At 38.9% G+C, this 24,230-nt stretch overlaps 1 protein-coding gene across 25 annotated transcripts in view; it reads left to right on the forward strand.

The window, feature by feature from the left end:
- Window positions 1–2,454: 2,454 nt before the first annotated feature.
- The window catches only part of CLASP2 (cytoplasmic linker associated protein 2), a 218,406-nt gene continuing 196,630 nt past the window's right edge, over window positions 2,455–24,230 (forward strand). For all 25 annotated transcript variants that reach the window (XM_005545504.4, XM_005545510.4, XM_065539763.1 and 22 more), the window contains exons 1-2: window positions 2,455–2,887; window positions 19,845–19,923. In XM_005545504.4, the coding sequence (XP_005545561.3) occupies window positions 2,693–2,887; window positions 19,845–19,923 (274 nt within the window). In that variant the 5' untranslated portion in view covers window positions 2,455–2,692. The remainder of the gene's footprint in view (window positions 2,888–19,844; window positions 19,924–24,230) is intronic.

Consider the following 24,230-nt stretch of genomic DNA (forward strand, 5'->3'; position numbering starts at 1 on the left):
ATAGGAACAGGTAGAGCTGAACCTAGAATCCAGAGCTCCTGCATTTTTTTTTTTTTTTTTTTTCCTGTACCACATACTGCACCTGGTCACTAGCAATTACAAGGTAAAGTTCTTCTGGATAGGATTCTCTTTTTATATCTTTCTGCAACCCTTTAAGAACAGAACCTTTGGACACTCAAACCCAAGGAATGGTTACCATAAAAGTCAGGGTTCTCCAGAGAAACAGAACCAGTAGATAGATATGTGGAGAATACTTAAAAAAAATTTTTTTTTGAGACAGGGTGTTGCTCTGTCACCCAGGCTGGAGTGCAGTGCCACAAACACAGCTCACTGCAGCCTTGACCTCCTGGGCTCAAGTGATCCTCCTGCCTCAGCCTCCCATGTAGCTGGGACCACAGGTGTGTGCCACCACACTTGGCTAATTTATTGATTTCTTGTAGAGACAAGGTCTCAATTTGTTGCCCAGGCTGGTCTTGAACTCCTGGGCTTAAGCGATCCTTCCACCTCAGTCTCCCAAAGTGCTGGGATTACAAGTGTGAACCACTGCACTTGGCCTAATGAGAGGATAATTATTACAGGAATTGGCTCACATGGTTAAGCGGGGCAAGAAGTCTCATGTCTGCTGTTTGCAAGCTGGAGAGCCAGGAAAGCTGGTGGTGTAATACAGTCCTAGTCTAGAGGACTGAGAATTGGAGGACCGATGACATAAGTTTCTGTCTGAATCCAAAAGTTCAAGAACCAGGAGCACCCATCTTTGAGAGCAGAAGAAGATGGATGTTTCAGATCGAGCAGAGAGAGTGAATTTGGCCTTTCTCCACCCTTTTGCTCTCTTCAGGCCTCAACGAATTGGATGATGGCCACTGACATTGGAAAGGGCCATCTGCTTTACTCAGCTCACCAATTCAAATGATAATCTCTTCCATAAACTCTCTCACAGACACACTCAGAAATAATGTTTTGCCAGCTATTTCGGCATCTCTTGCCCCAGTCAAGTTGACACATAAAATTAACCAACACACATAGTTTACTAGATTGAGGCACAGTCTGAGGGAAATTACAACCAATTAAAGATGGAAGAAACTTTACAACTGTGAAGTACAGAAATACTGAAAAAAAAAAAAAAAACACAGAAAACAGTCAATTTCTTTGAATTTTGAGTTTGTTCTTATTTAGTGATTGTGAATATTTCAAATATCAATTTTTGTTGAATTCATTCACTCATTTAACTTAAATTGGCCACCTATTATTTGCCAGGCACCATCCTAGGAAAACACAAAGGTTCCTGGAGCTTTCTGTGTATTAGAAGAGAAAGATATTACATAAATAGTCATTTCATTGTGTTTGGGAATAACTGTCAAGATAAATACAGTGTGCATTTGGAATGTATTAGACAACTTTACCCCCACTAGAAGGGCTGAAACGAATAACCCTTACCAAATTAAATATTGTGGAGCAACTGGAACTCTCAAGCATTGCTGGTGGGGATTTAATATGATCCAGTCACTTTGGTAAACAATTTGGCAGGTTCTTCTAAAGTTAAACATACAACTTACAGGACCTAGTAATGCCAGTCCTTGGTATTTACCCATGAGAAAAGAAAATATATCCACACAAAAACTTATGCACTAACCGTTGTAGCAGCTTTATTCATAATTATAAAAAATAGGAAACAACCGAAACATCTACCAACAAGTGAATGGATCAACAAATGGTAGTGATTCCACAAAATGGAGAGCAATAAAAAAGAATGGACTTCTGAGACACCGACAGCGCTGGATGGACCTCAAACACTATGCTAAAAGAAACCAGACTCCAAAAAAGTAGACTGTATGAAGCTGAGGAACAGGGAAAACTATGTTACCGTGATAGAAATCAAATCAGAACTGCCTAGGGAAGAGGCGGTAATTGGGAAGTGTCTTGGGACTTCCTGGGGTGTTGGAAACGTGTTGTACTCTCACTGGGGTGGTGATTACACGGATGAATACATTTGCCGAAACTCATGAAGTGTACGCTGAAAATCTGTGCGTTTTACTTTATGCAAACCGAATTTATTTTTTATTTTTTTGGTAAGTATTACACAGTGACTGCGGTGGTGGCTGGAAGCAGAAGTCATGAGTGTATTCTGTTTTTTTTGTTTTTGTTTTTTTTAAACCGGCAGTGGGGGCGGGAAAGGGGGATGCTAAGTACCAGAAACTTTCCTAAGCGTTGAACAGAAGTGGAGGAAAACTTGGAAACGTTCTACATTTCACAGGGCGAGGGCAGGCTGCCCCAGCAGCGGCTAGCGAAGAACGGCCCGCCTCCCGGCAGGCTCGAACCAAGTAGAACCCCAAGTCTCCCTAGAGGTCCTACCGCTCCCAGCGGTTTCCGCAGCTACCTCCACCACCTCCTCAGCGAAGCGCTAGCCGGACGGGAGGGCCCTCGCCGGCGTCGTGCTGACGTCACGCGCGTGCTGACGTCGCCCGCGGCCGCGGCTTCTGAAGCGGGCTGGGGCTCGGGGGGCGCCGAGTTTGACTAGTTTGGGGGCGGCTGGGCGCTTGGCGTCCCTCCCGCCGCCCGCTGCGCCCCGCAAGCCGCTCCCCTGGCGGGCTAAGTGAGTCCCTCCCGCTCCCGCGGGGACCCGCACTAGAGGCTGGGCGGCGCTCGGCGAAAGTTGGCCGCTCACAGACTGGCAGGCGGGCAGGCGGCCGCAGCCATGGAGCCCCGCAGCATGGAGTACTTCTGCGCCCAGGTGCAGCAGAAGGACGTCGGCGGCCGGCTGCAGGTCGGCCAGGAGCTCCTGCTCTACCTTGGCGCCCCTGGCGCCATCCCGGACCTGGAAGAGGACCTGGGCCGCCTGGGCAAGACCGTCGACGCGCTCACCGACTGGGTGGGTTCGAGCAACTACCGGGTAAGCGACGGTGGCGAGGCTGGGCTGGTCACGCCCTCCGCGGCGGCCCTTTAATCCCCGACTCGAGCGCCGGGCCGGGAGAGCTCCCGTCCGAACCACCGCTTAAGAGGGGAAACACACTTTTGGGAGGCCGAGGCGGGCGGATCACGAGGTGGGGAGTTCGAGACCAGCCTGACCAACATGGTGCAACCCGTCTCTACTAAAAATACAAAAATTAGCCGGGCGTGGTGGCGGGCGCCTGTAATCCCAGCTACTCAGGAGGCTGAGGCAGGAGAATCGCTTGAATCTGGCAGGCGGAGGTTGCAGTGAGTCGAGATCGAGCCACTGCATTCCAGCCTGGGCGACAGAGTGAGACTCTGTCCCACCCCCCCAAAAAAAGAAAAAAAAATAGGGGAAACAGGGGGGTCGCGCGTCCCCACGTTTTTCTACACTTGTGAACAATGACAAATTCAGCGATTCCGTGACACGTTGCGGAGTTACTAGGACACAGTATTGATCACTTATTTTAAAAAAAAAAAAAGTGAAAGACTTCGACATTTGTGTTCACCTGTGTAAACACTACCCAGACCAACACTTAGAACATTAGGATACGATTTTAGGTTAATGTGTCTTAGTAGATAGGCTAATGCTGGGGAAAAAAAAGTTACAAAGATGAGGTACAAGAAGGAATGAGCCTTTCTAAAGAGTCGGTAGTAGGCAGGTTGTAATGTAGCCACGTTGAGAGGCCAGGTAAATATTTTGTATTTAACTTGCCCCGTAGTCGTTAGTAGTTACTTTTCTTTCTTGTCTTCTGGTGGCAGTGTTGCTTTAAAATGCTGCCTGCAACTTCCCATGGATGAAGTGATTCTTCTTAGTAACATATTCTCATAATCCAGCGAATAGGCTGTACTTTGAAACCTGTTATTCAAAAAGAAGAAAGGCAAACTCTAGAATTATGATGCAGATTTAATGGTAAAGCCCGGATGAGTTTTGGAAAGGTCAGACTTTTTACAAGGATAATAAAGTTTGAGAACCGTGTCGATGCTTCATTACATACCATCTCTTTATTATTTTTAAAAAGTTTGGGGAGTAATTTAATAATATATCATTACCATTTGGGAGATTATTTCTTCTTTGGAAGAAACAAGCTAAATTTACTCTGTAAGAAAGGCATATACATATTCACACTCAAGATAGTTGATTTTATGCTACAGCATAGACTGTTGTAGAAAGACAGCGCTTTGGTAATGTTTGCACCCCTTCCCAAGTGAAGATCGATTTGCCGTCTTCTTTTACACGTGCTGTTGTGAATTGGCTTTGGGCCGTTTCATTCATCAGATGTGCACTCAGTGAATGACAGTTGAGCAATCATGCTGATATTCTGTGATACTACAGTATGCTAATTTTCTGTTATGCCTCTGAGCCCTACTTCTACTCGGTGCTGTGTTTTTAACTGTTCTTTAAGAATTAGAATCCATCAGGGGTCTCATCCGGGTTCTTAACTGTTTTCACTACACATTTTCTCCATGCTCCTCACTAGATAATGTAGCCAAAGACAATTTCAGCAATCAGAAGAGAACTGCCATAGTCTCCCACCACCTATCTATACACTTCCTTGTAGCTGTGACCGTATAATCTACCTTCTTCCTTATTAGAATATATAAATTGCCTGTTTTCCTCATTTATGCCATTCCCTCCACAAAAGTATTAGATTCCATGCCTTCTTGCTTACTCAAGGACATTGATCCATCAATTCTGCTCTCTTTCCTAAATCACTAGTTCTCCCCTTTCTGTTGAATTCTATAGCATAATAACTTTTCTGACATTGTTAGGGAAAGGGCATTCTAATTAATCTGTTGCTTTAGGTTTTATAAACTAAGTTAACCAACTGGGTAATCTTTTTAATTTTTTTTAACTTAAGATACAATAAAACATATTTAACTATTTTAAAAAGTGTGTCATAGGAGTTTTTGAACATACAAATAGAATCATATTTCTATTTCAGTTTATACTGAACAAAATACAATTTTTCTTTGGATTGGTAGTACTTCAGAATCTGAGTGTCTTAACAGTCATTGTGTTAGTAAATTTGAGTGCCTCCTGTATGCTGGGTATTCAAGATGCTAAGGATCCATCCAGCTTTAAACAAGACAAGGCCCATTCATTCAGCTTCATTAGGATATTTATCGATGACCTGTATTATCAGGAACTTACTCTTCTAGGCATTGCAGATACAGTGTGAAAAAAGACAAATCCTTGCCTTTGTGGACTTAGATTCTAGTAGGAGGAGAGGAATAAGCAAGAAAGATAAATAAAATGTATAGTGTGTTAGATGGTGTTAAGTGGTTTGGAAAAAAAAACAGTGAAGGGAATAGGGAATACTAGGCAAGATGCATATGTTGGAATTTTAAATAGTTGGTCATTGAAGACCTCATTGAGAAGGTGACTTAACAGAAAATGGGAAAATGAGATCCCTGCCATTGCGTTAGAAAGAGGTAGACAGGTATAGAAATTAGATCATTTCAGGTAGCATGTGCTTGTAAGTAAACATGGTTTGAAATGCTTATGAGACTCTACTTTGGGTGGTCAAAAGAGGTGACATGTGAGTGCAGACACTAAAGAAACATAAGAGTGAAGAATAATTGAAGCAGAGAAAACAGCAAATTCAAAGACCCTAGTTTTGTTGAGGAACATAAAGAAAGCCAGCCTGGCTAGAGTTTAAATGAGTGAGGTGTTAAGAAAGACGAAGTTGAGGAAGCAGGTATAAAGTCATAGGATTTTATTCTAAATATGGTGGAAGTAGCTGGGCAGGTATGAAGTCATAGAATTTTATTCTAAATGTGGTGGAGGTAACTGGGTGTGGTGGCTTGTGTCTGTAGTCCCAGCTACTTGGGAGGCTGAGACAGAAGGCTCACCTGAGGCCAGGAGTTTGAGACCAGCCTGGGCAACAGAGCAAGTTCCCGTCTAAAAAAAATAAATACAGTGGGGGGTTTTATGTGTGTAAAGGGTGGCTGCTTTGTGGAGAGTCGACTATAAAGGAGTAACAGAAGCAGCAGAGAGATAATGGTGGCTAGGCCTGGTTTGATAGCAATGGCAATGCTGAAAAGTGGAAAATTTGGGCTATGATTTGGTGGTAGATCCACTAGGAGCTCCTGTTGGATTGGATTTGAGGGTTGAAAGAAAGAGAGGAATTATGGATAATTGCCTTGCTTCAGCAGTAGGTTAGATTGTGCTATTTATTGAAATAGGGAAGACTGAGAGAAGAACAAATTGGGTGAAGGATATAAAAAGTTTAGTTTTTACTGTGTTAGGTGTGAGAAGATTGTTTAACATACAAGTTGAGATGATAGACAGTTGGGGTCCCAAGTTCAATGGAGAAGTCATAATTGAAGATTCAAAATATGGAAATAGGCATATATGTAATATAGGTAGTCTGACATTTGACTTTTACTCAGAATGGTCCTACAATTTCAGGAGTTCTCAAATTTTTACGTGGTATTACGGCAATAAAAATTGCTTCATAAAATACAGTTAAGTATGATAACCACCATTTACAGAGTCCTTAGTGAGTACCAGGCACTGTCTCAAATGCTTTATTTGCATTGTCTCATTTAATCTTTAAGATGGCCTTCGGAAATCGGTGTACTATTATTTTCCTTTTTTTGTAGAAAAGGAGACATAAGTATATTGCTTTAGACCATAGACCTGGTAAATTAGTGGAGGAGTTGCTTGAGCCTCGGAAGATTAGAATATCCATATTCCTTTTCTCTACTTTTGTAAACCTCTTCAATATTCTATTATTTGCCAACTCTACTTTTACTTTTGTATATTATGAGGATTAGTAACATTTACATTTCATCTGCAACCACAGGGTAAGTTGACGTTAAAAAATGGAGAAAACGCAGCCTGAGCAAGATAGTGAGACCTCATCCCTACAAAAAAATTAGCCCAGGATATTGAGACTGCACTGAGCCATGGTTGGGCCACTGTACTCCAGCCTGGGCAACAGAGCCAGACCCTGTCTCAGGGGAAAAAAAAAACAAAAAGAGAAAACAGTGAAAACATGTATGTAGTGCTATGTAGTGCAGGGCTGTGTGGTAGCATTCCATGTATTTTCTCAGAATTTAAAATCATAGCCCCTTTCGCATTCTGAGGAGGATACTTCCCACCATTGGTGTCACCTCAATTATATATCCTATAAACTATTAAGAAATATGCCATTTTTTAGTTTGCCGAAAGAGGTGAGGTTTATCTACCCATTAATACGTATTGATGTTGCCTATTCCATTTACCTGCTGTATAGGTGAACATTCAGTTGTTTTTATGTTGCCTATTCCATTTACCTGTTGTATAGGTGAACATCCAGGTTGTTTTTAATTCTTTATTTTTAACATTGTCCTTTTTGTCACCTTGTTACATATGTATCAAAAATTTTTCTGTGGTGGTGATTCTCAATCCTGTCAGAGTCAGTTCCCTCTTTTAATTACCCCTTCTTCGTTTTCAATTCTGAAATAAAATTTATAGATAATATCTGATACACATAAATTTTAAAAACCCCTGTAATGTACTAGCTGTACTATAAAGGAAAATCACACATAATTTATGAGGTAAAATATATTTTGACATGTAAGTATGTCAACCTGACTACCCATGAAAACATAATGATAGTTACATGGTTGTAAATGCTGCCGCCACCAATTCAGACCACTACAGGTATGTAGTTGCTGGTGATTCATGCTTTTTTTTTTTTGAGATGGAGTTTTGCTGTTGTCGCCCAGGCTGGAGTGCAGTAATGCAATCTCAGCACACTGCATCCTCCACTTCGTGGGTTCAAGTGGTTCTCCTGCCTCAGCCTCCCGAGTAGCTGGGATTACAGGCGCACGCCACCACACCCAGCTTATTTTGTATTTTCAGTGGAGACAGGGTTTCGCCATGTAGGCCAGGCTGCTCTCAAACTCCTGACCTCAGATGATCCACCCGCCTTGGCCTCCCAAAGTGTTGAGATTACAGGCATGAACCACTGCGCCCGGCATTGAGTCACCCTTTCACCAGTGACATTACTGTTGGTGATTATGATATTCTGGAACTCTAAATTCTGAACCTCATTTCTTTGAACTTGAAGAGTTTTACCACCCCACGTGACATCTATTTCATTAAGCTCACCCATTAATCATACCCTTACATTCATTCTTTTTTTAAAAAAAATTTTATTATAATTTCAGTGGTTTTGAGGGTACAGGTGGCTTTTGGTTATGTGGATAAGTCCTTTGTTGGTGATTTCTGAGATTTTAGTGCACTTGTCATCCAAGCAGTGTACACTACCGATACATAGTCTTTTATCCCTCAACCTCCTTCCTGAGTTCCCAAAGTTTGTTTTATCATTCTTATGCCTTTGATTCCTTATAGCTTAGCTCCTAACTTGTAAGTGACAACATACGATGTTTGATTTTCTGAGTTTCACTTAGAATAATGGCCTCCAGCTCATCCAAGTTGCTGTAAACGACATGATTTTGTTCCTTTTTATGGCTGAGTAGTATTCCATGGTGTATGTGCACCACATTTTCTTTATCCACTCATTGGTTAATGGGCACTTAGGTTGGTTCCATGTCTTTGCAGTTGTGAATTGTGCTGCTATAAACATGCATGTTCCTGTGTCTTTTTTATATAATGACTTCTTTTCCTTTGGGTAGATACCCAGTGGGGGGATTGCTGGATGGAATGGTGGTTCTACTTTTAGTTCTTTAAGGAATCTCCATACTGTTTTCCATAGTGGACACCAGCAGTGTAAAAGTGTACCTTTTTCATCACATCATATCACACCAACATCCATTGTTTTTTTGACTCTTTAATTATGGCCATTCTTGCAGGGGTAAGGTGGTATCTCATTGTGATTTTAATTTGCATTTCCCTGGTGATTAGTGATGTTGAACATTTTTTCGTATATTTGTTGGCCAGTTGTATATCTTCTTTTGGAAATTGTCTATTCATACCCTTTGCCCACTTTTTGATGGGATTGTTTTGTTTTTTTTCCTTGCTGATTTGAGTTCCTTGTAGATTCTGGATACTAGTCCTTGCATTCATTCTTAATTCTATTTTCTCTCTTCATTCTTGTTTTATGGTCCTCATTTGATAAAATGTTATACTGAGCTGAGCATGGTGGCTCACACTCGTAATCCCAGCACTTTGGGAGGCTGAGGCAGGGCGATCACTTGAGGTCAGGAGTTTGATACCAGCCTGGGCAACATGGTGAAACCCCGTCTCTACTAAAAAAAAAAAAAATAAGAAGAAAAATTAGCCAGGTATGGTGGTGCATGCCTGTAATCCTAGCTATTTGGGAGGCTCAGGTGGGAGGATCCCTTGAACCTGCTAGGCAGAGTTTGCAGTGAGCTGAGATTGTGACACTACACTCCAGCCTGGGTGACAGAACGAGACTTTGTCTCAGAAGAAAAGTGCAATACTGGTTAATCCCACTCTGCCTACCCTATACCTGCACTAGTGCAACTGAAGATGTTTGGGGAAAAACACAAAACCTCTTTAACTGGCTTCATTTTAAATTCCTGACCATCATGTGGGCCCTTAATGCTGCCTGAAAGTCATACTATATTTTCTTAGTTCATTCACTTTTTCACTTAAACAACTATTCTACATCTTTTCCTCTCCGCTTGGTCCTACTGGTACCTCTTCTACAATCATTGTCAGCTGAGGCAGGCATTGCTTCCGACTTCACTGAGAAAATGGAAGGAATCAGTTTCTTTTTTGAGATGGAGTCTCACTCTGTCTCCAGGCTGAAGTGCAGTGGCATGATCTCAGCTTACTGCAAAGTCCGCCTCCCGGGTTCAAGCGATTCTCCTGTCTCAGCCTCCAGAGTAGCTGGAACTACAGGTGCCCACCACCAGGCCCAGCTAATTTTTGTATTTTTAGTGGAGACGGGGTTTCACCATGTTGGCCAGGTTGGTCTCAAATTCCTGACCTGTGATGATCCGCCTGCCTTGGCCTCCCAAAGTACTGGGATTATAGGCGTGAGCCACTGCGCCTGGCCAACTCCTAGGTAATTTAAAGTGTGAGTATCATAAATGCTATTTGTTCTTTTGTATTTTTATTATTTATTTATTTTAGAGACAGGATCTTGCTCTGTTGCCCAGGCTGGAATGTAGTGGCACGATCATAGCTCACTGTATCCTCCAGTTCCTGGGCTCAAGTGACCCTCTGGCCTCAGTCTTCTGAGTAGCTGGAACTATAGGTAAGAGCCACTATACCTTTAAAAATTATGTTTATTGGCTTATAGAAATAAAATGGCATTTGGTGTATTGATTTTTATGGCTAGCCTGCTTATTATTGTAATAATTAAAAACATTTTTTCTCCAATTTATAGATTTTTAAAAGGTTTTCTATATGTATATCACAGACTAACCACAGTTTTGCTTGGTTTTGGTGTATTGGCTAAGACCCTTAGGATTAAGATGAATAAAACACCTTGTGTTCTGGGTACCAAGGGTGTTTTCTAACATCGCACCATTAGGAATCATGCTCTCTTTAATTACAAAAACTTTATTATGGAGAATTTTGAACATATGTAAAGGTAGACAGTAAAATAAATTCAGCCACAATGTTTATCAGCCCATGGCCAATCCTACCCCATCACTATGTCACAAACGACAGATATCATACCGTTTCATCCCCAGGACTTCCTAGTTACTGTCTCAAAGATACATGTTCTTTTTAAAAATTTATTAATGTAACCTCAACATCATCAGAATTATAAAACTATAATTCCTTGATGTCACATGTCCAGGGTTCACATTTCTAAATCTTTTAGTAAGTTATTTTAAGAAAAGTTAGGAACCAAATAAGAGCCACATCTTGTGATTCATTAATATATTATCTTCCTATTGCTGCTAACAAATTATGACACACTAGCTTATACACTTATACATTTTTTGTTTTACAGTTCTATAGGTCAAAAATCTAAAATGGGTTTCATTGGGATAAAATCAAGGTGTCAGCAGGATTATATTCCTTCTAGAGACTTTAGGGGAGAATTTTCCAGGTTCTAGGGGACGGCTAGATTTGATTCTTGGTATCTTTCTCCATCTTCAAAGCCAGCAGTATAACATCTTCAAATCTCTTCGTCTGACCTCTTCTGTCATCAAATCTCTGACTGTGGCTCTTGGCCTCCTTTTTATAAGTACCCTTGTCTTTATAAGGATTCCCCCTTATAAGGACCCAAGGACCCTTCAAATAAATCCACACATACATAGCTAATTTTTGACAAAGACACCAAGAATACACAATGGGGAAAGGATAGTGTCTTCAATACACAGTATTGGAGATACTGGATATACTGGATATCCACATGCAAAAGAATGAAATTGGACCCTTACTTTACACCATACACAATAATTACCTCAAAATTGATTAAAGACTTAAATGCAAGACCTAAAACTGTAAAACTCCTAAAATAAAACATAGGGGGAAATATCCTTGACTTTGGTCTTGGCAGTGATTTTTTGGATTTGACGTGAAAATACTGCCAACAAAAGCAAAAATAAACAGGGGAACTACATCAAACTACAGAGTTTTCTGGACAGCAAAGGAAGCAATCAAAACAAAATGGCAGTCTACTGAATGGGAGAAAATACTTGCAAATCATATTTGATAAGGGTTTAGTATCCAAAATGTATGAGATGCTCATCTAACTCAATATTTGAGAAGATACCAACATCAGTAATTGTTAGGGTAATGTAATTCAGAACTACGATGAAATATCACCTCATACCAATTAGGATGTCTGTTATCAAAAAAATCAAAAGATAGCAAGTATTGGAGAGGATGTGGAGAAGAAAATTGTACACTGTTGATGGGAATGTAAATTGGTACAGCTATCATGGAAAATGGTAAGGAGGTTCCTCAGAAAATTAAAAATAGAACTACCATGTGCTCCACTTCTGAGTATATATCCAAAGAAAATAAATCACTGTCTCAAAGAGATATTTGCATTCCCTTGTTCATTGCACCATTATTCACAATAGCCAGGATGTGGAAACCACTGTGTCCATAAACAGATGAATGGATAAAGAAAATGTGGGATGTGTGTATGTATGTGTTTATATGTATATATATATATACACATACACAACACATAACACACACACAAAGGAATATTATGCGGCCTTAAAAAGAAGGAAATCCTGCCATTTGTGACAACATGGATGAACCTGGAAGACATACTAAGTGAAATAAGCCAGACACAGAAAGACAAATACAGCATGATCTTACTTTTATGTCAAATCTTTAAAAAAAAAAAAAAAGTCAAATTTATAGATAGTAACAGAATAGTATGGTGATTACCAAGGGTTGAGGGATGTGGAAAAAGGGGAGATATTTGTCAAAGGGTACATGTTTTCTCTTATGAGTAAGTTCTGGAAACCTAATGCACGGTATGGTGACTATGGTTAATCTATATTGTACTTGAAATTTACTAAGAGCGTAGATGTCACGTTCTCACCACAGAACAGATGGGGAGGGAGACCCTTGTGATACCTTTAGGCCTAGGATAATCCAGGGTAATTTTTCCCTCTCAAGATCCTTAATTATATCTGCAGAGTCCCTTTTGCCAAGTGTGATACCATATTCAGAGGTTCTGGGAGTCAGGATGTGAATGCCTTTGTGAGGTTATTATTCTGCCTGCAAGAGTCAACGTATTTATTAAGTCTCTTTTAATGTTTCCCCTTTAGTCTCTTTCTATTTAAAAAAATTCTTGAGTTTTATTTGTGTAAATTTTTCCCACAGTCTGGATTTTGCCAGTTTCATTTGTGTAATGATGTTTGACTGTTCCCTCAGTTTTTCCTGTAAATTGGTAATTTAGTTGGATCTGAAACTTAATTTGAGTCCTTTTTTGGGGGGCCGGGGGGCAAGACTATTTAATAGGAAATACTCTCCTTCCATCTCCTTCCTGGAGGCACATGAGATATGGAAGGCACACAAGCTCTAGGTCTGGTTTTTTGTGTGTGTGATGTTAGAGGCCATTAGCATTCAGTGTCTAGATCTATTAATTCATTAGAGTTTGCAAAACGATGATATTTGAATTCTGTTATTTCTTCATTTATTGGCTGGAATAGTTTTATAAAGAGAAACTTTCCCCATTTACAGTTATTTACCCAGTGATATGGTTTATATAGAATGGTAGGTATATTTCTGTGATTCTTTGCATTTACTTACTAATTGTGAAAATAATGGTTTTTTTTTTTAGTATCCTTCAAATGTTTTGGTTTTGTTTTCTTATAATTATGAACATATGTATTTAAATATGTGTTTCAAGACAATGCAGTTATTATCCTTTTTGATATTCAAACTGTCCTATCTTGACATGACCCTAGTAATCTTTGACTGCTTCTTTGCTGTCTGATATCACAAGATGTATTTCCTCCTCCAGCCCAGGAATGAGCCACCTCTCCATGAAACTCTTGATCTTTTTTCATGGGAAGGGGTGCCTGGAAACTGCAATGTGGTGCTAGTGGTATTCATTGTCCTTGTTTGGTCATTGTTTCTAGATTTCTTTCAGTGGACAGAATTAGATCTTATTTTATTTGGTGAATTTTTATGTTTTGAGACAGAGTCTCTCTGTCTGTTGCCTAGTCTGGAGTGCAGTGGCACAAACACAACTCACTGCAGCCTCAACCTCCTGGGCTCAAGCAATCCTCTTACCTCAGCCTCCCAAGTAGCTGGGACTACAGGTGCACACCACCATGCCCAACTAACTTAAAACATTTTTTTTCTAGAGGTAGGATCTCCCTGTGTTGCCCAGCCTGGTCTTGAACTCCTAGGCTCAAGCAGTCCTCCCGTCTCAGCATCCCAAAGTACTGGGATTACAGGCATAAGCCGCTACACATGACCTAGATTTTATTTTAATTTTAAAGAAAAATATATCATGAGTTCATACTGATATTTCTAATTCAGATTTAAGACTACAGTTTTTACTTCTGTCTTCTATCTGTATCTTTTTTCTGTCAACAACAATAAGATTTATAAAGACCATTAGCTGTATTTTTCAGTTTTGTTTTTGTCTCTAGGATATATCCCATTGACAAGATAGGGCCAAATTACTGTGTTTCAAGTCACTTGGAAATAGTCTTTTTTGTGGTTATGCTACTAACTCGATGTAAATTTAGATTCATTTATTTTATTTCATTGAAAATGAAATGAAATGAAATAAAATAGTTGTTTTTCATGGAAAATGAAATAAAATAGTTGTTGCTAAAAGAAAGTGTCTTCAAAGAACTCTAGTTTCTCTCTCTGTTCCTTGTATCCTGTTCTCACCATTAAAATTTTATTTTCCATCATTGTGTCTGTGTATGTTTTTTGTTTGTTTTTTGGGACAGGATCTCACTCTGTTGCCCAGGTTAGAGTGCGGTGGCACCATCATGACTTACTGCAGACTTGATGTCCCAGGCTCAGGTGATCCTCTCACTTCAGCCTCCCTAGCAACTGGGACCACAGGCGCATGCCACCATGCCTAATTTTTTATGTCTTGTAGAGATGGGGTCTTGCCATGTTGTGCAGGCTGGTATCAAACTCCTGGGCTCAAGTGATGCTCCCACCTTGACCTCCCAAAGTTCTGGGATTACATGCATGCGCCACCGCACCCAGCCATCGTTTTTTTTTTAAACATTTATGTCTGTCTATATCTATTTAATTCCCCTTTTTTTGATATACATACTTCTCCCAACTTTGCTTTTTTCACTTAACAGTATATTGTGGAGATTGTTGCATAGCAGAATTAGGGTAGTCTTCATTTTTATTTATTTATTTTTTTTGAGACAGAGTCTTGCTCTGTAGCCCGGGCTGGAGTGCAGTGGCCGGATCTCAGCTCACTGCAAGCTCCGCCTCCCGGGTTTAGGCCATTCTCCTGCCTCAGCCTCCGGAGTAGCTGGGACTACAGGCGCCCGCCACCTCGCCCGGCTAGTTTTTTTGTATTTTTAGTAGAGACGGGGTTTCACGGTGTTAGCCAGGATGGTCTCGATCTCCTGACCTCGTGATCCGCCCGTCTCGGCCTCCCAAAGTGCTGGGATTACAGGCTTGAGCCACCGCGCCCGGCCCATTTTTATTTTTAAAGTGTCATAGTATCCTGTAGTGTGGATACACCATGGTTTATTGAATCTGTCCCATATTGATGAATGTTTGGATAGTTTCCAGTCTCTTGTAGTGAATAATTTTTGCATGTCTTTTCATAATTTTACTTGTATATCTTGGGGATAGATTCCTAAGTATATTCTTAAGAGTACACATTTTTCCTGCTTTTTGAGATAACTGCTTTGCACAGTTGTTGGATATCAATTGACTATATACGTGTATGTCTATTTTCCTACTCCCTCTTCTGTTTCATTCATCTATATATTTGTTTGTTCTTTTGAGACAGGGTATTACTTTGTAACCCAGGCTGGAGTGCAGTAGTACATTCATAGGTCACTACAGCTTCAAACTTTTGGGCTCCAGTGATCCTCCTGCTTCAGCCTCTTGAGTAACTGGTATTATGTGCCTGTGCCACCATGGCCAGCTACTTTTAAAATGTTTTTTAGGGACAGGGTCTCACTATGTTGCCCAGGCAGGTCTCCAGCGATCCTCTTGTCTCAGCTTCCAGAAGTACTGGGATTACAGGAATGTGCCTCTGTGCACAGCCCCCACATTGTCTTGATTACTATAGGTTTATATTGAGTCTTCGAATCAGATAATTGCACTTCAACTTCATTTTTCTTATTCAATATTGATATGAGTGTTCTAATTCATTTACCTTTCTATATACATTTCAGGATCAGCTTGTCAATTTCTGCATCAAATTCTACTGGAATTTTTATTGGGATTGCATTCACACAAGAACAATTTGTGGGGTTTCAGATCTTTATAATATTAAGTTGTCCACTTCATGAATTTGGTATATATATATATCCATTTATTTAGCTCTTCTTCGATCACTTTCATTAGCATTTTGTGATTTCAACATGTAGATCTTGGACTTAATTGTTAGAATTATATCTAAGTATTTTGTGATTGTTGTTAGTTTTGTAAATGATACAGTATTTTGAAAATTCCCGATTGTTGAGTGCTGGTATATATGGATACAGTTGATTTTTTTTTTTTGAGACGGAGTTTCACTCTTGTCACCCAGGCTAGAGTGCAATAGCGCGATCTCAGCTCACTGTAACCTCTGCCTCCCAGGTTCAAGTGATTCTCCTGCCTCAGCCTCCCTAGTAGCTGAGATTACAGGCACCCGCTACCACACCTGACTAATTTTTTTGTATTTTTTAGTAGAGACAGAGTTTTACCATGTTGGTCAGGCTGGTCTCAAACTCCTGACCTCAGGTGATCTGCCTGCCTCACCCTCCCAAAGTGCTGGGATTACAGGCATGAGCCACCACGCCTGGCCCACAATTGATTTTTTTATAGTGACCTTTTATCTCATGACTTTACTAAACTCAATAGACCTAGTATTTGTTTTAGAGTGTCAGTTAGTTTTTAGAGTAATTAAATACATATATTTTATGTATTTTAAAGGTTTTTTTGTTTGTTTGAGACAGTGTCTTGATTTGTTGCCAGGCTGGAGTGCAGTGGCACAATCTCAGCTTACTGTAGCCTCTGCCTTCCAAGTTCAAATGATTCTCGTGCCTCAGCCTCCTGAGTAGCTGGGATTACAGTTATGTGCCACCACACCCAGCTAATTTTTGTATTTTTAGTAGAGATGGGGTTTTGCCATGTTGGCCAGGCTGGTCTCGAACTCCTGACCTCAGGTGATCTTCCGGCCTCCCAAAGTGCTGGGGTTATAGGCACGAGCCACTGTCCCCAGCTTATTTTTAAGGTTTTAAATATTTATTTTAATTTCAACTATTTCCTGTTATTTCTTAGTGTAGATCTAAGTTTTTGTCTGCTGTCGTGTATTTTTTTCCTCGAAGATTTTCCCTTAACATTTCTTGTGATACAGGTCTCTTGTAATGAATTCTATCAGATTTTGTTTGTTTGAAAAACTTTTTATTTCTCCTTTAGTTTTAAAATACCTTTTATTTTAACTAGGTATAGAATTCTGAAGCGACAGCATTCTTTTTTTTTTCTTTTGGTAGCACAATAATCCATGGTTTTGCTTTCTACGGTTTCACTTACCTGTGGTCAGTTGTAGTCCCAAAACAGGTAAGTACAATATAATATTTTAAGAGAGACAAAACACACTTACGTAACTTTTGTTATAGTATATTGTTATGGTTATTATACTTTATTATTGTTGTTACTCTTTTACTGTGCCTAATTTATAAATTAAACTTTATCATAGGTATATATTTGTGGGAAAAATTATATATAGGACTCAGTACTGTCTGTGGTTTCCGGTATCCACTGGGGTCTTGGGATGTATTACTTAAACAGATAAGGGGGGACTGCTGTACTGTAACAGTGTCATTCCATTGTCTCCTTACTCTCATACTTTTTGACCGGAAGTCTTCTGTACTTGTGTATTTAATGCCCTTTTGTTTTTTCTCATTGACTTTAAGATTTTTCTTTCTTTTAGTTTTAACAGTTTGAATAGGATGTGTCTTGGTGTTTTTTGGAATTTTCTGTTTGAGGGTTCTCTGAGACTCTTAGATGTATGGTTTGATGCTTTTCATTATTTTTACTGTATTCTTGGCCATTTTCCCTCCAAGTATTTCTTCTACCTTGTTCTCTCTTCTAGAATTCCTATGACATTAAGTTGGACAATTTGATATTATCTCACTGCTCTTGAATGCTTTGTCTCTCCCCTTCCCTTTTTGTTCCTTTTTGTATTTCAAATTGAGTAATTTGTATTAACGTATTTTCATATTCCCTGATTCTTTCCTTTTCTGTGTCAAATCTTTTGATGAACCCATCAGAGGCATCTTAATCACTTTTGCCTTCCTTTTAATGCATTTAAAAAATTATTTGCATTTTGAGTCTGCCTTAAAGTTTTCATCTCTCTGCTGGAATTCCTTTTTTTCATGCATGTTGTTTGTTCTTTTAACTAGAACATTTACTACATTAATCACAGTTATTTAAATGCTCTGATAATTCCAGCTTTCAGATTATCTATGTATTTTGTTCCATGCTTTATTCTTGATATTGGTTTGTATCCCTCCTTGCTTTTTTGTCTGTCTCATAATGTATGGTTGAAAACTGGATAGTGTTTGAGATGTTTAAGACTAAGTTAAATAGTACTTATGCCTGGAAGTGACATGCCTTTTTTCTGCTAAGCTTATATATAGTGTGGAGCTGTGCAGTCAGTCTAGTCAGGAGTTGAGTTAGGTTTCGATGTTATGATTGCTATAGTTACTTTAGTTCATATTTGCTTCACATTTTTTTGTCACTTGGTTAATTTTATGAAGGGCTTTCCTCAAGTTTCTACTCAACTCTGCACTTTAGGTTTTCCCTATTTTCTTGTGCTTCATAGAGGATTCTTCTTTGTGTTCTTGCCCCTTCCCCACTGGTAGACTGCTGTTGCTTCTTATTTCATGCTTGCCGGTCTGGTTGGGGGAAACAGGGTCATTCTTTGTTTTTCTGGTCCAGCTTCAGTCTTAGGAAGCTTTTTGTCCTGAGTCTTGGGGTAAGGCTTTATAAAGACCATGGCTCTCCCCAACTATATGGGCCCCAGGATGTTTTTCTGCTCCTTCCTCTGGGGTGGAGGCTTTTTATCTTTTTCCTCTCCTTAACAGCGTTGAGTTCTACCTGTGCCTTAGGAGTAACAGTGTTTCATAGCCTTCACTGAGGAGCATCAAACTTTTATTTCTTAGCTTCAAATTTTTGTTTTTTTACAGGACAAGGGTACTAGGTGCCTTTGTGCCTTTCCAGTATCCTGCTCAGCCTTTAGTCTTAAGAGTGTCCAGTGGAGGTTTGTGGAGAAAGAGCTTGAAAGTAGATGTGAACTAGAGCCTGTAAGTGGGTATGAATTCTCCTTGTGTCTGTGGCTAGTAGGGATTGTATTTTCATGCTAACCCACACTCAGTTGTAAATAGTTTTGTAAAGTATAACTGACTTCTTCTTACTCAGTTACATCATGGGTTCCTTTTCCTCCTGTCCTGTCACATGTGACCTACTGGCTGTGTCCCATGTTTAGATTTCAGGTTAGTTGGTTATTCTCCAGCCTTAGCTTTCTGATGGATTCAAGAACAGTTAGGATTTTGTAGACCCAGTAGGCTTTTTCTTGTTAGAATGAGAGAGATGTTCTTTCTAGTTTCTACATCCCAGACAGAAGATGAAATTCCTCTGTAATTAAAGAGGCTCTTCATTTTTAACTGTTTCATTTAGGAAACATTTCAAAGTTACAAATATAGTTATGCATACCACATAACAACATTGTGGTCGGTGATGGACTGTATATACATTGGTGGTCCCATAAGATATAATAGAGCTGAAAAATTCCTATTGCCTGGTGACGTCATAGTTGTTGCAATATTGTGCTTGCATCACCTTTTTTATGTTTAGATACACAAATACCGTTATGTTAACAGTTGCCTACAGTATTTTGCACAGTAACGTACTGTACAGGTAGTAGCCTAGAAGCAATAGTATATACCATGTAGGTTTGTAGTAGGCTATATACTACCTAGGTTTGTGTAAGTGCACTCTGATGTTTGCACAATAACAAAATTACCTAATAATACGTTTGCTAGAATTTATCCCTGTCATTAAGTGATGCATGACTGTAGAGTCAGTAAACTCCTGTGTAACTTCGTCTAATTTACCAGTTAGCATTGTACCAAATACGCTTTATCGCGATCTTCCTATTTACACGTTATTGTTGTTTTTATTGTTGAACCATTTGAGATTAGAGTGCTCCAACCTCATGACTGTTTACCCTTGAATACTTAAATCTCATTTTTTAAAAATGTAATATATTTATGAAGATCTTTTATATGTCAAAAATTATATGCTGATATTAAAGTATGCATCAGTAATTTATATTCATTAAAATCCCTTTTTATCGTAGGTATCATTAATGGGATTGGAAATCTTAAGTGCCTTTGTGGACAAATTATCAACACACTTTAAATCCTATGTAGCAATGGGTAAGTTAACTTTATTTACAATTCTAAATAAGATTTGACATGATGACTTTTTTCCTTAGTTTTTGTTTAGCAGAAATAGTTCTCTGTAAATTAAAAAATGTAATTTCTGTAATCCCAGCACTTTGGGAGGCTGAGGCGGGTGGATCGCCACAGGTCAGAAGTTCAAGACCAGCCTGGCCAACATGGCATAACCCCATCTCTACTAAAAATACAAAAATTAGCTGGGCATGGTGGCATGTGCCTGTAATCCTGGCTACTTGGGAGGCTGAGGCAGGAGAATCGCTTGAACCCAGGAGGTGGAGGTTGCAGTGAGCCGAGATCGTGCCACTGCATTCCAGCCTGGGTGACAGAGCAAGACTCTGTCTCAAAAAAAAAAAAAAAGTGATTTTATGTAACCCAGAGATCTGCTACTTAGCATTTCAGTTTACCCAGAGACAAGGTTTTAAACTTACTTAAATCACCTTTGAGGCAAAAAAAAAAAAAAAAAAGAAAAGAAATTTTTTTACTGGATCTTTTACTGTTTTGTGAAATGCCAAAATTTGTAATATAACTTACAGTGCCATGTTTCAGACTATTTGTGGGGAAGGATCAGTTTCTTCATTGCCAGCATGTTGCAGACCAATATTTTATAAAATATAAGAAAAATAAATTACAGCAAAATTAAAGGAAAAAAAAAAACAAGGCTCAATTTTTTATCGTTAGATGCAACAAACAAAATTTCTTTGATCAAATTGCTTCAAAAACATTTTCTAAGTACTCTAAATGTCCTTATCATAGACAGTCTGTAGATTGATCCTAGGCTGTTGATCATACTTTGAATAGCACTTACTTACAATGTGTTTGTAGTACAGTGCGTATGGTAGGATAATGCTCTTTGTATAGTTATTAGGATTACAGAGTTGGCTCTGACTTATTTTCTAAACCCGAATGACCTTCATGTACCTTTAGAGTATGTTATAAGTGGATTTGATCCTATTATATAGCAGCATTATATAGCCTATAGAAGGGTAGCCTCAGATATTAGTGATTTTCTTTGCTTTTTTCTTTTGTATTTTAAAATAGAGATGGGGTGTTGCTATGTTGCCCATGCTCAAGCAGTCCTCTCACCTCGGCTCAAGGTGAATTCCTGGGCTCAAGCAGTCCTCTCACCTCGGCCTCCCGAAGTGTTAGCATTATAGGCATGAACCACCATACCTGGCCAGGGATTTTCTTTTGTGGATTAAGTTAATGCTTCCTAATATCAGTATATCATCACACGTACTTTCTGATATGTTTGGTTAACTTTTTTCTTCATGTTTGGTATGCTACTTACCCTTCTTTATCAGTTTTTTCTTTTATTTTCTAGTTATCTTTTCAACAGAAGCATCTGATGGGGTTTTCTATCTTTATTATTTAGTTTTAATCAACACCAGGTTCCACTTCATCCTTTGTGTTAATATTTTCTGAATTTTTTTTTTTTTTTTTTTACTGTTAGTCTCCACTTACAACTCTATAGTAGGCCCAGGGACTCACTGGCTCACACCTGTAATTCCAACACTTTAGGAGGCTGAGGTAGGAGGATTGCTTGAGGCCAGGAGTTTGAGACCAGCCTAGGCAATAGAGTGAGACCATATTTTTACCTAAATAAATAAATCAGCAGGCTTAGTGGTGTGTGCCTGTAGTCCTAGCTACTCTGGAGGCTGAGATGGGAGGTTGGACCCAGGAGTTCAAGGTTACATTGAACTAAGATTGCACCACCATGCCCTGGGCAGCAGAGTGAACCTCTTGTCTCTTTAAAAAAAAAAAAAAAAAAAACACACACACACACACACACAAAACTATGGTAGATATTGAAAACTGCTCTACAAGCATTTTACTTGTTTATGTTTTCTTTCTGTCTCTCTCTCGCTCGCTGTCCCTGTCTGTCTCTTTATTTTCTTTCCTTTCCTTCTTTTTTCTTTTTTGAGATGGGATCTTGCTCTGTCACCCAGGCTGGGGTGCAGTTGTATGATCGTGGCTCACCGCAGCCTCAGCCTCCTCAACACTCAAGCGATCCTCCCACCTCAGCCTCCTGAGTAGCTGGGATCACAGGTGTGAACCACCATGCCAAGGCTACATTTTCTTGAAATATTTTGAATCAGTGTTTAAAATTGAGAAGTTTTACATGAAAATTGGTATTTCTAGCTTGTCTCAAGAAATTGCCTAATGTAGGAACCCTGATCAGAAGTTGCTTTGTAGTTGCTCTCATGTCTAGTTAATGATCTTTCCCATTCATAAAACCTCCTCCACCCCCAAAATCCTCTTGTCTCTTTGTAACTGAGAAAGTTAGGTATAATATGGTAAGGTTGGAATACTGCACCTCTTAAACTGGCTAAGTATCAGCATTTCCTGTGTCTCCTTGGATGTAAACATTTGTGTTTGTGACTCTTGCCCTGTAGTAGCTCCCTATTCTTAATTGCTACAGAGAAAATTTAGACTTAAGGGTAGTTCTAGGTATTATGTATCTCACTTATTTTTCAGACACCAGGAGTACCACATGGGGTTTTATGTCCTGACTACACTCAGATTGAGGCAATGGGAATATTGGGACCGGAATTGCAGTTTGACTCCCAACACTGTCCTGCTTTCAGAACTTACTTCTCTAAAGCTGTCTTTTACCATATATGTTCCTTCTCCTTCTCAGTAGACTTTTTCTTTGTAATCTTTAGCAAGTACTTTGTCTCCACTTTAAGCTAATCAGAAACTTGCTCACTCTTTCTAGGCGTAGCTGAACTTGTTTATGCCTCTGCTGTGCCCTTATTTCTTTTTGAAATCTTCACCTCTTCTCCATGGTCCTTTCTTTCCCTTCTAAAAATGTACTTCAGATTTGAGAATCTCAGGAATTTGCAGGTTAACCTCACCCTATGTTGAATTTTTCTTTACTCTGTGATTCTTATACAGTTAAATACTTAATAACATTAACTTGCTTTTATTGGTTAGTGTTTTTCATTTGTGTTTGTGCAACTAGATGGCACATGTTCATACACTCTTATATATGTATAACTTTTTTCTTCTAATCTCCTATTCTTTCTAGTTATCCCTGTGCATTTACTGTTAGTATTGTTTTCACTTTGAATCATAAGTGCTCATCATTGTCCTTAATGAAACTTGAACTTGTTATTACTTTAGGATAATATACAGTGTGGTATAACAGGAAAATTTTATTACAGCTTTGCTATCATTAATTGAATGCCTACTTTTTACCCATTTTTGTCCATTTGCCTTTTACCCTTTTACTACTTTTCATACATGAAAGATTATCCTGACTTCATTTCTAATTTGTAGAATAGCTTTGCAAGATAGGCAGCATACCTGTATGCTCTTAGAAAGGTATGGAACTGGAGTAAGAGTCCCAGGGTTAGCTTTTTGGTTTTATCTCTCTTACAGAACTTAGCCAGATCACTTTAGGAGTCTTTCTTTAAAAGGACGGAGTTGAATTGGATTATGTCTGAAAGGTTTTTTGGTAATCTAACTGCAGATATATATAACTTGATTTGAGAGATAATGTTTAGTTTTGGTGCACTTGGGTTATTAGTTATCATTACAGGTATTTTTAATATTCTTTTATGTTAAAAGTGAGAAGTGTTTTAGGAAAATTGAGATTCATTTTCAGTTTTAGATACAGTTCCAAAAAGAGTATAAGCTCTATTAATGTAATTCTTAAATATATAATCTATATATATGCATGTATTAATAATAGAAAATATTTTAGTTTCCTTTTGTGACCACATATATTGTGGAAAAATATAATTTTCAAACAAAAAATATATAATTTACATTTAATATTGATCACCAGCCCTGGTTTTATAACTGATTCAGTAAAAGATCTCATATCTTACAAATTTTGTAAACTGTTTTAAAATTTTAAACAGTTTTATCCCAAAATGTTACTGTAGAAGGAAAACAAAAATAGGCTACCCGGTTATCACTTTTATAGAATGGTTTGCATCTTGTACGATGCTAAAAGAAAAAAAAATACTAAGAGTTATGTTTCAGCCTTCTTCTGTGTGTCATTGTCCAAATTCCAGTCTGTGATAGATTGATTCATTTGTTTAACACATTCATATGGAGAGCCTATTGAGTGAAAAATTCTGTTCTGGATACCCCATAAATATTTGTTGAATATTCATCATATTAAATGATAATGATCATGGGCTTGGCACAGGTGCTTTTTCCTTGTTTTACTTCATCCTTTCACTAGTCATGTGAGGTATAGTTCTGTCAGCCTTCCATATTTTACAGACAAGGAAACTTTGAAGTTCAGGGAATTTTCTGTTTTGTAATTAATA

This window comes from Macaca fascicularis, chromosome 2 (genome assembly GCF_037993035.2).
Source record: "Macaca fascicularis isolate 582-1 chromosome 2, T2T-MFA8v1.1".
In the NCBI taxonomy this organism is placed as follows: Eukaryota; Metazoa; Chordata; class Mammalia; order Primates; family Cercopithecidae; genus Macaca; species Macaca fascicularis.